General features: G+C 37.2%; 2 protein-coding genes across 5 annotated transcripts; both read right to left on the reverse strand.

Moving 5' to 3' along the window:
- Positions 1-338: 338 nt before the first annotated feature.
- On the reverse strand, positions 339-5,665 carry acd (ACD shelterin complex subunit and telomerase recruitment factor). Its single transcript, XM_079587784.1, has 13 exons — positions 5,365-5,665; positions 5,163-5,284; positions 4,746-4,836; positions 4,327-4,406; positions 4,182-4,226; positions 4,037-4,071; positions 3,711-3,862; positions 3,543-3,621; positions 3,256-3,417; positions 3,072-3,179; positions 1,957-2,288; positions 1,751-1,827; positions 339-608 (listed from the first exon to the last, which is right to left on the reverse strand). The coding sequence occupies exons 1-13, from the start codon at positions 5,482-5,484 to the stop codon at positions 533-535; spliced, it is 1,479 nt and encodes a 492-aa protein (XP_079443910.1). The 5' UTR covers positions 5,485-5,665; the 3' UTR covers positions 339-532.
- Positions 5,666-5,705: 40 nt separating this feature from the next.
- vrk3 (VRK serine/threonine kinase 3) lies at positions 5,706-15,098 on the reverse strand. 4 transcript variants are annotated; one of them, XM_079587745.1, is made up of 16 exons: positions 14,767-15,098; positions 13,657-13,758; positions 13,467-13,571; positions 13,150-13,251; positions 12,822-12,917; positions 12,535-12,669; positions 12,307-12,362; positions 12,162-12,228; positions 11,968-12,049; positions 10,980-11,082; positions 10,779-10,868; positions 10,564-10,696; positions 10,364-10,481; positions 6,745-6,803; positions 6,530-6,662; positions 5,706-6,172 (listed from the first exon to the last, which is right to left on the reverse strand). In XM_079587745.1, the coding sequence occupies exons 1-16, from the start codon at positions 14,927-14,929 to the stop codon at positions 6,169-6,171; spliced, it is 1,548 nt and encodes a 515-aa protein (XP_079443871.1). In that variant the 5' UTR covers positions 14,930-15,098; the 3' UTR covers positions 5,706-6,168. The 4 variants fall into 4 exon arrangements, with proteins under 4 accessions (XP_079443871.1, XP_079443869.1, XP_079443868.1 ...); XM_079587743.1 differs by having other exon boundaries at positions 5,723-6,172; positions 13,657-13,755; positions 14,767-15,073; XM_079587742.1 differs by having other exon boundaries at positions 5,723-6,172; positions 6,526-6,662; positions 14,767-15,073.
- Positions 15,099-15,554: the final 456 nt, after the last annotated feature.

The raw sequence follows: 15,554 nt of genomic DNA on the forward strand, positions 1-15,554 counted from the left end.
TTTTCAGTCACATTGATTCACCATTCCCATCACTGATGTAGGTGTGCATATTCATTAATGCTTTTTGTGTAATGACATTTATTTGTAATCACAAATATGACCAACAGGTCATCTGTTTTAGATGTATAATTTTGTATTAACCATCATTGTGTAAAACAATTTTACAATTGTGTGTCTTTTGTTTTGGCAGAAGGCCCACCATTAATTTCTTTGTGACAAATCTGTCACAAAGTTTCAGCTTGGTAAAAGGCATTAAGACCATGGCTTAAAAGAGATAAACATGGTTACATAAGTAAAATTGTGATTAAATTATACAAACTGTGACACAGGTCATCATATTATTTGAATATTAACATTTATTACAATTGACACCACTGAATTCACTTACACTTGGATAGAAGCATACATTGACAAATGGTTTTATGGGGAATTATTATTCTTTGGATTACATCCCATATTTAAATACATAAAAACCCTGTTTTGTAAAAAAAAAAAAAAAAAACTTGTGTCATTTGAGGTAACAGGTAATTGCTTATGAACCAGCTTTAGCTGCACAGTCAGAGGTCCCCAGATAATGCACCGCCCACTGTATGAGATGCCCTGGGATCCTAGACACACACACACACACACACACAAATATATCTTAAATCAAAAGGGTAACAGTGCTTGAGGTCCACACACACACAAATATATCTTAAATCAAAAGGGTAACAGTGCTTGAGGTCAAAATAGTTTCCCCCAATCTTGATCTAAGGGCATATACTTTTAGATTAAATAGTTAAGGCATTAAAACAGTAAAATTGTGAAATGCATTTAAATGAACCATTTTATATTTTAATATATTATAAAATGTAATTTATTGCAGTGATGGCAAAGCTGAATTTTAGCAGCCATTACTTCAGTCTTCAGTGTCACATGATCCTTCCAAAATCATGTATATCAATCATATATATATATATAAAAAAATAGGATGTCATGTGCAGCAGGTCTTAAAGTGTGTCATTAATATTAATCAAAGAACAAAAGACAAAGAAAAAAAAGAATCACTCATTGCTCTTGACGAAATAACTTTTATAGCTTTAATAAAGATTAATCAATATTCAATTTATAATTTATGCTGTGCAGTGTTTGATCATTCGATTTCTGTATATTTACCTGTTAGACCTACATGGAAATATCTTAAAACATTGTTTACAAGGTTACATGGGTCAAAAACGATTTATTTAAATATAAACAACATATTACAATGGATTTATGTGAAGATTGTTTTAAGTTCACTTAAAATTAAAGTGTTTTTTTTTTAAAGCCTATTAAATGTTCAAATTGATAGCTTTTAATTATACTGTAATGTTGAATGGCAATAATTAATGGCTACAATAGAGAAACAAATCCATTTACTAGAGATATCAGTATCAGTGATGCTGGCCTTTATTCAGAGTGCTTCGTAAAAAGATGCCATTAAACTAATATTTGAAATATACTGCCTTTAAGTTGTTTCTACATTATTTTGGAGATTCAATGTGAAAGTATTAAAATATATGAAAAACGTTAATGTTAGGTGTGATTAATCACAGAAAATGTGCAAATAGTTATTTTTATATAAAGAATTAACCGATTAACAACACTTTTTTATATATATAAACACACACTTTTATTTTTTTACTGTACTATACTGCAAGACAAAGTTCTTAGATCCTTGCCCATCACATAAAAACCATATTATAATCATTATGTCTCACGTCACACTCACTGGAAATGGGCGAGGGCTGTGGTAACCTGAGGCTGTGGACAGTACAAATAGGAAAAAGGCGTTCCATCCGAGTGCACCTAAAACAGGGAAGTTGGGACATTATAGCAACATTTCTGATGCAATACACAGTAGATTGGGATTATTAAAAGCATTAATCATATTATGCAAGAATACAGCAAAATATCATTAAATCCATTTACACTCACTTTGGTGGCTTTGGTGGGTGGAGACTCTGAGGGGTTTTGGCTGGCGCCTGGAGACGCTAGGGGCCTCTGTTCAGAGGGTGGGGCTGTATTATGGACAAGCCACGAGGGAGGACTCACCGCACGTTCTATGTCATGCTCCTGACTCGGGTCTCTGATAGACTTACTACTCGAGAGGGATGGACTAAACTGGGTCGGCTTGGGTCTCTGACTGAGCGCAATGCCGTCTACCGACATCCCTTCTAAGTTCTGCTTCGAGAACTGGTTTTGGGTGCTTGTTGCTATAGGCAACGAGGGGACTTCCTTTAAAAGCGATTGACTTTCCAGCTCTGGGTCTGCATCAGCACAAAAATAAGTCAAGTTAAACATAATTGTCCATTCTGTTTGTCACAGAGCAGAAATGACACTGGTATTATCCATAAATACATCCACATAAATATACACATTAACACAAAAATAGAATTGAATAAAATGAACTACATAATTCCTTGACAAGCACCATGAAATCAAAATTGACAATTATTTTTTATGGAATATTGCAGTATTTATTATCAATTATTTATCCAAGCACATTTCATGTGCTCAAATAATCTTTAAACAAATTAACTTCCCCTCCATTACGCAGCGTCATCTCTTCTCTGATGACGAGGGCGGGACAACCTGTCTGTCACTCATATGAAATCACAGCAATAGTAAAACACAACAATACAATTAATTCCCGTTGGACGAAATCAAGTCCCGCCCTACTTTTTTCTTGTCTGAGAAGCTGTTTCACTCAGATATTCGTCACAATAGGTTAAAAAAGATGATCCCAACTTCTGTTTCATGCTGACTTTAATATAAAAAATAGTGCAGTATAAAATAAATCACTGCCACTGGAACAATGATTTTTAAAATATATTTATTCTAGCCATAAGAATATTGAGTCTATGCCCAGATGGAAGGATTTCAAAGGCTAAGAGTATGATTTTACGTACCGCAAGTGACGTATTTAAAAAATAAGTCCTGGAGTACATGTTTATGTTCAGTGATATTATCGGCCTTGTTAGTAATTTCACAATTAAAATGATGTCCTATTATTCTGTGTATGTTAAACATTTGCATAAAGAGGAAATTACCATTTGAGTCTGAAGTGGAATGTCTACCTAACAGAGCTGGCTCTTGTGTGTACATATCCCATGGGCTCTCTCCATCCCCAGACAGCTCCCCTGTACCGCACAAAACCTCTGGGAGAAGGAGGGATGAGTTTAATAACACATCATCTACCTGGAACAGCACTGACTTTCTTTTGTAAAATCTCACCTGGTCTTGTGTGTATCAGAGTAGACGGTCCTTCATCTGGACACGAGACACTTATATTGTCCTGAGCGGCCACTGTTTGGTTCGCAATCGAAGTGGTGGTTGAATGCAATTCTTCAGGGGGCGGGGCCAAGTCATTTGGTGTCTCACTCTCACTACCTGCACCTGCGCACATTCACGTACACAAGACAAAAACACATATGCATAGTGCGCCACATGCATGGTAAAATCTGGTCGAATGCCCAAAGGGTTGTCATGAAAAAAGCAATTAATTAGGCAGCAGACAGTACTGGGATCAGCTGTTATCAGCTCCCTCTGTTCCTCCGGGATGAGAAGAAAAGGCACAGGGACAATGAACTGCTCCTGTCCCTGGAAAAAAACACACAAACACCCATACGCAATGAAAATTTGTCTGGTCAACAGCTGGTCCCTTTAAGTTGCCAAGGAAGCAGCCTTACCCTCCAGTGAAGCCTCTCTCGGTGCCAGTGAGTTGGTGTCGCCACACTTGGACAATATGTTCCAGACATGGTTATTTTCTCCGTTGCATCATTCAGAATATTTATTATAATGTCATTGTGCCACACCTCCAATATAGACGAGAGCGAGACCCCTGGGAAATTGGGTACATAATGCACATCTTTATCGTTTCTGTGAAGCAGCATGTGTTTTCTTTATAAATGATATTAAGAATCCAAATTAGAGGCATTTACAGTTCAGTGCAGGAGGTGTGTGTATATGCAAGCTATTCGAAGAAAGACAAAGAGAAATAGTGTTTGACACCTACCAGAGGATGAACTTACAGAACCCTCCCTGTGGGATCTGACAGAGAGCAATACAATTAACACTAACTGTTAAACACATAATCTTAAAAACACACTGCAGTTCTGTGTAACATGTGTTCACGCATGCTATAAATAAGGTCAACACACCTCCACGTCTTTATGATCTGATCTCTGACTGATGAGAGAGTTGTACTGAAAGATGAACAGAGATTAACAATAGTTAAATAAATGAGAATGATTTAGTGCAGTTAGGACACATCATTGCACATGCTTAGAGAGATCAGTGACTTGCCAGCTAGGGGGTTGTTGGCGCTTTGAAGCGATGCCTATGGTGTTCATTAGATTGACTTTCAAGTAAAACTGGCACGATGCCTAAAAAGACAAAAAGAGGAAACATGTAAAACATCTAATACATAAAGATTTCTGATTTCTTTGTTTGGAATCAACATTCAAATAAACTCTTAATTTGGAAGCATCAGTTATTGTTTTAATGTGCATTATTCATTCATATTTATTATGGCATTCATTTACATGACTTTTCTAGACTGGACAGGAATTAATATTATAGCAGGCCATGTTTATGCAATATATATCAGTATATCCCTGCTGTTTCTCTATCCAAGAACTGCATGGCCTGGAGCATGCCAAAGCATCGGCACTCAAAAGGAAAATGTTTAGAGGTTGGAACCAAAAGATGGACATATAACATACCAGATCAGGGTTCATGTCGAAGTTCAGCTCAAAGCTGCGTACATATACAATAGCATTGTGCAGGCCTGTAAAGGCCTCCATCTCCTCCAATCTGAAGAAAGAGAGAACAAAACTCTGACACTGTCATTTTTTATTTGCATTTAAAAACTATCATTACACTGAGACTTAAAGTAGTGTCTGCTGATCTCCAATATTCACTGGTTGCTGAGTTGGGGGAAAAAACGGGCTCAGGTGTGTAGAGAGTGGTGTGTCATAACAAAAATTCAAGGCAACTGTTAATATGATACATACAGAAGATCAGAGCCCTAAACTTGAGCTTATTTCAGCATAATTTTCACTGGTTGCTGAGTTGGATAAAAACAGGGGCTCAGGTGTGTAGAGAGTGGTGTCATAACAGAGGATTAATAGGTCCCTCACTCCTGCAGACGCTCCCATGCGGCTTCGCTCAGCACCGCGGGAATGACAGCACTCCCATCGGACATGAACAGCATACAGGCATCTGTGCGCTCCGTCCGCTGCGAGTCTGATAGATCACACACCTAACCAACACACACCCGCACTTTAGTACTGACACGACGTTCTACATATGTGATCACCCATACAAAAAAAAACTACTTACGCCGACAACGTTTGCTTTTACCGTCGTTTCACATTGGCTTTGGCCGTAGTTTTCGATGAGTTTCTCGATCCACGGCTCCAGCTCCGCCATTCGGCGACGTTTTATCTTTGGTGGATTCATTGCTTAAACTCGTTTATCTGTAACTTTAACTGCCCACTACTGTAAATGTAATAAAATAATTCAAACGGTTAAACTCTTCGCGCCCCCTTATTGAACATTGATGCTTTATTTTCGTTCCGTGTAGAAAAGTAGACCAGGCGATTTGGGTTCCGTTACAATCATGTAGATTCGAATCGTTGGTGCCACCTTGCGGTATTTGTGCGCAATGATCAAAAATAAAAAAGATAAGCATATTTTTGAGGACTGCTGTTTATTTTATTTTTTTAGCAAGGTACGATACAATTTATGAAAACATGAGAAAAAAATTGGAAAAATATTTCTCTTACAACATGAACATGTCCTTTTCCTAAAGTACATTTGACATTGATAGATTGAAATGCAATAGTTGTATATAAAGACCAGGGAGAAATTATTTGTATATATATAAATAAATAAAACCCCATGAAGTTACCCTTACAACTAAACATTGCTTATTTCTTATTTCAAAATGTTAAAAGACAATGATGAAATAAATCAGAGATTAAAACAATGTATGAGAGCAAACAAGCATGCAAAGTTTGCACTGTAATACAAATGTAAAAAAACACAATAAAAGTTGCTTTTAAAAACATAAAAGCTTTCTTAAACATTCCATAAAACAATTAAAGCCACATTCCACACCTATTAACTCTTCTCATTATGGTTTCACCTGTAAAAAAAATAAAAAAATAAATAAATTCAGCTGCCTAGCTGGCTGTCAGGCATGAACAAGTTACCGACTTGGAAGTTGCTCATGAATGCATCTTTAAATCGTAATTCCAACTGTAAACTTCCCAGTAATGAGGACTAAAAACTTGCTGACATGGCGAATTTCAGCAGTGGTGTAATGATTTCTTTTCAATATTGTAATAATTTTTCTATTTTTACAGCTTTTACAGATGTTGCCGTTTTGAAATATGTAAGAATGAAATGGTTTCATATTCACGGCAACAATAAAGCACTTGAAATGTGACACCCATAATAATCCTGTAGTAGTTGTTTAAATATGGGAATACATGTTACCTACAGATTCAGTGATTCCTTCAGACTCCCACCCATTTTCTGTAAGCTCTCATGAAGTCCAGCTTTCAGAAGTGCATAATCTGGTTTCTCTGTATACTGCAGGGTCATCACAGTAGACAGGTATTCTTGTAATGCACCTAAATTGCACATAAACACATTACATACCTTCACTGATATTAAACATACAAGGATGATTAATATAGAAAAATGAATGCTCACTTGAAGCTTTCTTCTGTTTGTAGCAGCAACTCAGAAGTCCAGGGATATCAGAAATAAACCTGTAGGCAGGCAGAAAACATTACACATAGAAGAACATTGACATAACAGCAGCCTTTCCTCTGTAAAGCGCTAGGTTTTCATTCACGACAGTTCACCTGAAGTAAAGCACCTTGTCCAGAGCCTTTCCTTGTGGGCTAGCAACCTTCTTTTTTAATTTAGTCACCGAGATGCTTTCATTTCAAAGTGAGAAACATCACAAGCAATTTTTCATACAAGAGCCAACAATATCCACAGCACAGCAAAAGCAAGTTTCAGGAGTAAGTTAAAGGAAGCATAGATATGCATGATGACACATTGAAAAGCTTGAAATGGGTCTTGGAACGATCAACATTCCAGAATCATATTCAATTTTCAAAATCATCTGCTTAAGTCTGTTGTTGATATAGATATATTCATACATGCATATAACTAAGGTTGCAGACGCAGTGTCAAGTTGCTCTTGAGTGTTCACAGAACAGCTTTGACCATTCCAATATGGTGGATGGCTTATGAACTTCCAATGAGGCATCTATATACCTATTTGCAGAAGCAGTATAGAAGGGCAAAAATGATTTCTTACTGATTATTATTATTATTTTTAATTAAAATGTATTTTTAGGCAATGCCTTTATGATTGGTACTAGGGGATACTATGTTCACAGAAACATTCAAAGAAACGATAAAATGGCTCTATTGAAGAAAAAATATCACAAAAAATTGCATTTATTATTCATTATTTTTTATTAGTAATTTAGGAAGCCACATTCGTTTATATTTTAAGAAGGTGGTCCTTTGGAATAGTTACAAATATACTTTATAATCAAACCATCATAACAGGGTAATTTCAATGACCTGTTGACGTGAGGCTGATGAATTGAAGAGCTGGTGCAAACATTCATATCACTATGATCAGATGCTTTCTTAACAGCTGCTTTCTCACCGCTGACATTTTTGTTGTGCGTTCTCGTTTTTGAGAGGAAAGTGCAACATATTTACAATTCATCTAAACGTCGCTCTCAGTAGCGTCGGGATGTTCATTAACAGTATTTTGCTGCAAAGTTATTTCCAACTTCCTTTTACTTCTAAGCCAAGATAACTTTTCCATGAGTAATATCAGGGCCTTGAACCGCGTTCAGCTTCTTGTATGTTACATGTGCACCAGTGGGAGCATGAGCAATACGTTGCTGTTGACTTAATGGTCACCAGTGTCGCTAATAACAAGGGTTTAGCTACATAGTATAGCCCTTTTAAATAACTTAAAAACATTATGACCAGTTATGACCAGTCTTAAAGAAAATAAATTGGATGACTAACTTGTAAGACTAGTAGGGGTGGAACGGATCGCAGTTGATCCGTGATCCGTACAGACCAGGCCCCACGGCATGTCTTTTCTCGGTTAGGTCATAAGTGAACAGTTGAGAAAGAAACTGAATGTTTGTCAGTTTTTCGGTCAGTCGGTCTTAAAGTGACAGCACACACCTAATATTCCTACTGCTGTGTGTGTCATTCATGGTAATAAAACAACAAAATACAGCTTTAACAAAGATACTAAAGAAACTATATTTAATTTCTACAGTGAAATTTAGCATTTAGGCTTAATTATTAATTTCTGAACCTGAATACTACTGTTAGACTTTGTAATTTAGTATTCATCCCTGCTTGTAATTTGTGTATTTGTTCTTATTAGGGGTGTAACGGTACGCAAAAATCACGGTTCGGTACGTACCTCGGTTTTAAAGTCACGGTTCGGTTCATTTTCGGTACAGTAAGGGAAAGAAATGCAAAACATTAAACTGCTGGTTGTTTACTATAAACTTTTTTTAACAATTTGTTTACACTTTTTTAAACACACTTTTTAATAAAAAATATATAAAATAAAAAAATAAGAAGAAATAAAAAATACTGCTGCAAAGTTCTCCACTAAATAAAATACTCTTAAACCAATATTGGCCATGACGCTAGCTAGCGAGAGGCTGGGCTAAAGCGAGCGTGCCGTGTATGTGGTGATCGGGCCGAATTTTATGCAGTAGATTTTAGACCGCAGTAACCGAACCCGACCCAAGCCCGACAGGCATAAAGATATTTATGTCCGAGCCCGACCCGAGAGTTAAAATCCCATTTTTTTTCTCATACTAATGACACATGTACGTTTGTTTGTGTGGAAAGCCCGCTTTTATTAAGCAACTGAAAGGCATTTGGAAATGTCAACAGATGAGCACATCAGCGCGCATGGAGCAACAAGCGTTCTTAACACAGGCGCGCATGCACGCGTTTCGTTGTCACAGCAACAAACAAATTTCCGCTAGAGCTTAGATTCTCTGCCCGGGCCCGAACTTGACCCGACCCGACCCGGCCGATATTTCCCGCCACTATCCTCGGGCCGTGTCGGGCCGGGCCCTTGATAAAAGCACGTCACGTGTCATGCGCAGCGTCTCCTTCACTCGCACGCATCACACCGGGACTACTGTGCTGTATTGTGTAACTCAAGTGCAAGCTTGAAGATGTAAATAAAAATAAATAAAAACAGGAGAATTAACTTTGAGCAAGTTTGGTGGAAATTCTGAGGTATGGAACCATTTAAACAAGTCGTGGGCAGTGACAACATATGTGTTGGCTTTGTCGAGTGCGTGTGTGCGCTGCTCGCCTATGACAGCAGCGCCGAACGAGAGAGAGAGAGAGAGGAGGACCGCTCTAAAACCAGCAACTGTGGACGCAATTTTGCTTAAAAAATATTCTATATTCTAAAACCTTGTTGAATTATATTAGAGTAGGTCCAACGTTCATTCTTGTTCATTTTCTGTGTTCATCATTGATCACGTTTTTTTTGCGTTTCTTCAGTCGGATCCACTTGCGATCCATTCCATTCTGAATAAACAAACAACGCAGTTTACATGCTTCGTCCTTGTTGCATTATTCATTAGAATAATTCTAAACAGATTTCTGTAACGTTAGATCAAACAACTCGGAATTGTAGTTGAGAACGTCAGTTATAACGGCCCACGTATTAAACAGATGGTCGGGTTTAAATCGGGCTCGGGCTCATAATCACAGTTAATGTGTCGGGCCGGGCCGGGCTCGGACACAACGTGCACGGGCTCGGGTAGGGTCGGGCTTGATTTTTTGGGCCCGATCTAAGCTCTAATTTCCGCACACAGGAAGACAGATGTTATGGTAATATTTTACATGTATTTGAATCACAAAAACGATTAATCAGATTTAATCAGTGCAACGCGGAGACTTCCGACACTTAATATGTTCGTGTGGAAACTTGGAATTGACGCATATTCCGCACACAAAACTAGCCTAATTTACGTGAAAGATTGCATTCGGTGCACATGTGAACCGTACTGAAAGTCCTGTACCGAAACGGTCCGGTACGAATACATGTACCGTTACACCCCTAGTTCTTATATTATTACTGACTGATGTTTTTTTTTTGCTGATCCAAAAAATGATCCGATCTGTGGCTCAAAAAAACGTAAATGATCCGAACCGTGAATTTTGTGATCCGTTCCACCACTAAAGACCGGTCTAAGCAGTTTATGGCCACTAATCAAGGTGATTTCACGGTTTTGCTTACTTCTCTTTCTCTGCAGCAATAGAGCTTGTGTGAGAGAGGTGACTCCAGGGTAGTGAGCCTGTCAGCCAACACAGCATACAGTAACCCAGAGACTGCAGGTCACTGCGACAAGAGGGACCTGCAAAAAACCACAGACATGCAAATTAGACTCGCTTCTGCCATGGATAATGTAAATAATGCAATGAACAACTGACGCTCACCAGCTCCCTTGTGAGAATCCACGCTGATGAAGTTGATGTTACCCTGGTGAGCAGTGCGGCTACCCTGTCGGTACTCCACATGCTTTCCACCAGGGCAAAACCTAAACGCATGACCAAAGCCAGACAAGAAAACCTACAAAACAAAACAAACACTTTAATGTTTGAATGATATATAAAGCATTTATGTTCAGTTCATAAGAGACATGCTTACTGACCTCTGTGTCACTGTCAGTGATGTAAATATTTCCTGCATGGATGTCTGCATGGGCATATTCCTTCTCGTGGACAAATTCAAGTGAATCCAACTACAAAACACATACACATCCTATATATATATATTGCCTTTTCATAGAGAATGGCATAGCTAGGGCATTAGCAACAAATCTGAGTGTAAAGTCGTTCAATGGTACACTCACTAGTCGTAGTGCAAGCTGAAGAACAGCTTTCTCAGAGAGAGAGCCGGTGCCTTCATCTATGGCTGTCTGCAGTGGTTCGCCCATGCTGGGAAACACTAAAAACCTACAGGGAAGTGTATACAGAACAGATACAATTAGATTCCACAATGGGTCATTGTTATTGAAGTGTTTTTATCTTTACATACAATCTTTCAATGCGTTGCTCTGCGCTCATGACACAAGACTATGAAAATCAGTGAAATGCAAAGCAACAACCAAAGACATCAGTCTGCACGTGTACATAGACTAGCATTAAGAAAAGTAGATGGGGTGCGGAAACGCGCTGTATGTGAAAACATCTCCCACTGTTGATCGGACAAATTGACAACTCGATTGCAAAATTAATTGATGTTGGCTAAAGGACAATGTTAAGTCTGTGTTCTATGATATGGAAATAAATAAACTATATTGGCTTATAAACCATTTTTGTAATGGCAAATTAATATTTTACTAGTCTGCCACAATGTAATCTCTTGAAATATCTTCACTTGGGGGCTTTTCTCACTATGTATTGACATCTGTACTTATATTATCTATACTTATGTTTGTTTGTTTTTAAAAAAAAGTATTTTTTGCTGACTAAGGCTACATTTATTTAATAAAAAATACAGAAACAGTAATAGTGAAATATTATTGCAATTTAAAAATACCTTTTAAAATATATATTCGAATAGAAAACAGTTCATCCTGTGATGGCAAAGCAGAATTTTCAGCATCAAGCAGAAACGTTTTTTATTATTATCAATGTTAAAAAAATGGTTGTGGTGCTCAAGATTTTTGTGGAAACCGTGACACTTTTTAAAAATTATTTGATACATAAAAGGTTCAATTTAATGCATCCTTGCTTAATACAAGTTTTTTTTTTTTTCAAACCCCTCAAACTTTTTAATGGTAGTTTAGTATAATATTCTATAAAGGTTTCTGTGCAGACTCATACAATTCCACATACCTAGATGCTTCATGGAGACCAAATCCTACACATGATGGAATCCCAAGGAAGTCCAATTTGTGCAATTTCAACCATTTCTCCACTATTGGCAAAGAAAAGGAAAGAAAGGGTTACACTTTATTTTAAGGTGGCATAGTTACATTATACTTCCTCTAGTTTTGTATATATTCGTTGCAAGTTCTAAAATGGCTGACCTGCATCAGGTTTGGCTGCCCTCAGATGGAAGTTCTGCTCATTGAACAGGTGTCCTTCTTTAGCACCCTGAGGAAGACAACCTAAAGTTATCAGGGCCTACCTCACAAACACACACAGGCTACATTCTGTGAACACAATACTCACCAGTCTCAACATGTACTTGCATTCCTTTGAGTCTGCGTGCTGATTTGCCTGGCACACTAGATTAAACAGACAATATTTAGATGCATAAGTCACATTTATTGCATTGCTGTTATCTTTGTCTTAACCATCTGAGGAAAAATGATGAAAGGATTTAAGATGCACAGATGGATACATTGACCCACATCCCATTAATGTGGAGCGTAGGGGTTTGATAGTCAAATATCTTACCTGCATATGTCAGATCTAATTCTGTTTGCCACAGAAGTTCAACCAGCTTCCACTTTTTGCTTGACTGGTCACACACCACCAGACCCTCCTGGACCGGCTCCACGGTGCACAACCGCTTCTTGCCTTTGCATTTAGCTAAAAACCCAAATAATAACAACATTATGCTATTTGGCCATTTTGTATGAAACACAATAAAGAAATGTGATGTAATCACAATCACTTTTAGATATCGTGTATTATTTTTCAATGTAAATGTAGCAGTTTTCCCTCTATACAGTGCATCTTACATGGGCTTTGAATAACTGAAGACGTATGCTTTGCCGCCTCGTCTTTAACCTGGGGGGAGGCCTTACATGTTCGAGGGGACATCGTATGCATCTTATCTGAAATAATGCAGCACACAAAATACTTCACAGCACACTAATAAAAATCTGTGAATATAAATATAACATTTATTTACAATAGTGTGTGAAATTATTAATAATGCGGTCATATTTGCAATTTACTATATGACCGAGCAAGAAATTCTGCTTTAATTATCTAAGCTATAAAAAAAAGATACCAAATCTAAATTTAAAGACTACATCCAGAGTTTCCCAGTACGCGGCATCTCACCTGGAGTTTGAAGTGTAACCGAACAAGTTTGCTTCGCCTCCTCTAGTTCTTTAACCAGGGGGGATGTCTTTCCTTTCCCAGGAGATGTCAAAAACTTCTTACCTGGAATAAAGAAAAAGTCTTTCACACAAAATCCTACAACATTTAATGTTATAATGCTTTTGATTTGGATTTAGCAGAAAACTTCTATACAAGTAATTATGACCGTTCTTTATGTTTACTCTGTGAAATAACATGAAAATCTGCTCTATTACATTTGGCTATAATAAAACATACCATTTTATATAGTCTAGCGTTTTACATTATAGTGTGTCTACCTGGGGTTTGAGTTACTATGGACAATGTTTTCTTTGTCACTTCTTTCTCCTCTTTAACCAGGGGGGTTGTCTTTCGCTTTCGAGAAGACGGCAAAGACTTCTGATCTGAAATAAAGCAGTTGTTTTTCACAAAAATCATAGCAAGTCTACAAAGCCCTTGTCTCCACTACAGAAACACTCAGAGACACACCTATACAGTCCATGGCTGTGCTATTCAAGGTCTTTCGCCGTGTCGAACGCAAAGGTGGGCGAATCAGTGCAGATTGTGATGAGTCTCCAGCAGAATCTACTACTATAAAAAAAGTGGATTACTGTGTTGCCATTACACATTTTAAAAGCAACAACTGGGGTCAAAAAAGGAGGCTCAGTCATGGCATATACATCAATGTACATGTATTCTGCATAAACTACCATTCAAAAGTTTGGGGTTGGAAGATGTTTTAATGTTGTTGAAACTAAGTCTATTAAGCTCACCAAGCCTGCATTTATTTGATCAAAAATACAATAAAACAGTCATATTGTGAAATATTACAACAATAAAAAAAACATTTTCTATTTTAACATATCATATTAAACATTTGTTTTACTCATGTGAAAAAAAAGAGCCTAACTTTCAGCATCATTACTCCAGCCAGGATTCTTCAGAAATCTTTCTAATATGCTGATAGGGTGCTCAAGAAACATTTCTGATTATCAATGCTGATAGTTGAGCAGCTTTTTAATTTAGTGGAAATGGGGAAAAAAAATCAGGTTCCTTTAAAGAATAGAAGGTTCAACAGAACATTTATTTGAACTTTAAATATTTTGTCATATTATAAATGTTTTTAATCGCAGATTAATTTAAAAAATCTTTAATGCATCCTTGCTGGATAAAAGTATTAATTTCAACAACAGAAAATGTTTACTAAACCCAAACTTTTTAGTTCATTAAACTCGTCTGCTAGTAGTACAAGAGACCATCATAGGATTTACAACAACAACAACAACAACAACAACAACAACAACAAAACACCACCAAAAAACTATAATCTATTTTATCTCAGGGTTATTGATTAATTTGAGAGAGCCAGTTTATCTCTGGTTAACAGATATCATAAAACATGTAACATTAGTGTATAAGTTAGATGACACAGACAAATCATTTCGGTTTAAAAAATGGTGTTATCATTCGGTTTTCATAGCCTGTCTGCTTTATTTAATCAGCTTGTTCTGCCTCTTTGATCAGCGAATTGTAGTGCTTTCAGAAACCTATCGAATACATGTAATTAAAATAAGGTTGAACTACTAAATCCATATTTACCTTCCATGGCGCTCAAAGACGAAAGCACAGAGTTAGGAAATGGTTCGGATGGCTGTGAAGTTTCAGCTTCTGTTGCGTCTTCTGGGAGTCTCCCACCACATGAAGGACAGAATTTGAACCCAGGCTGTAACTTTGAACCACACTGAGGACAGAAATTCACCATTTTGACGGCAAATTAGACGCGGTGGGTGGAAATGCTCCTCGGCAAAATGTTGTGACTGTCGAATTAACGGAATTAACCTTCTGCAGACATCTTTTGCGTTGTGGTTGTAAGTGACACAAATCACGTGATCGTTAGGAGCTGACGTTTTACGGCAAGTGACAAGGGCCATAATTCACGATTTTCACATTTTCTTTTTAATATGAACAAGGAGGAGCAATATGTTAAAATGGCTCGTGCTTCCTTTTGTAAATGTATTGCTGCTAAAAAGGAGCCATTCAAAGACAAATACGAAATTACAAAACAGTAATAATTTCCTACATTGTTTTGACTACAATGAAAATTGACGTTTACTCACGTTCATATTGCTCATTCAAACCTGTATGACTGACTTTCTCCTGCCAAACACAAATTATATTTGACATCAGTTTTGGTGACCACTGACTTGCACTGTATGGTCAAAACAAATCTATTTTGTTCGTTCTTTAACACTAATCCTTTGTTGCCACATAAGCAAACTGGGATGTTTTTGAAAGCTTTGAGAAATAAATATTGACAAGTATTTGAGGTTCCCGTTTTCTCTCAAAAATATGTAAAATGTACAAAACCGGGTTAGAGTGAAAAAAGT

The sequence above is a fragment of the Phoxinus phoxinus genome (genome assembly GCF_949152265.1).
Source record: "Phoxinus phoxinus genome assembly, chromosome: 2".
NCBI lineage: Eukaryota > Metazoa > Chordata > Actinopteri > Cypriniformes > Leuciscidae > Phoxinus > Phoxinus phoxinus.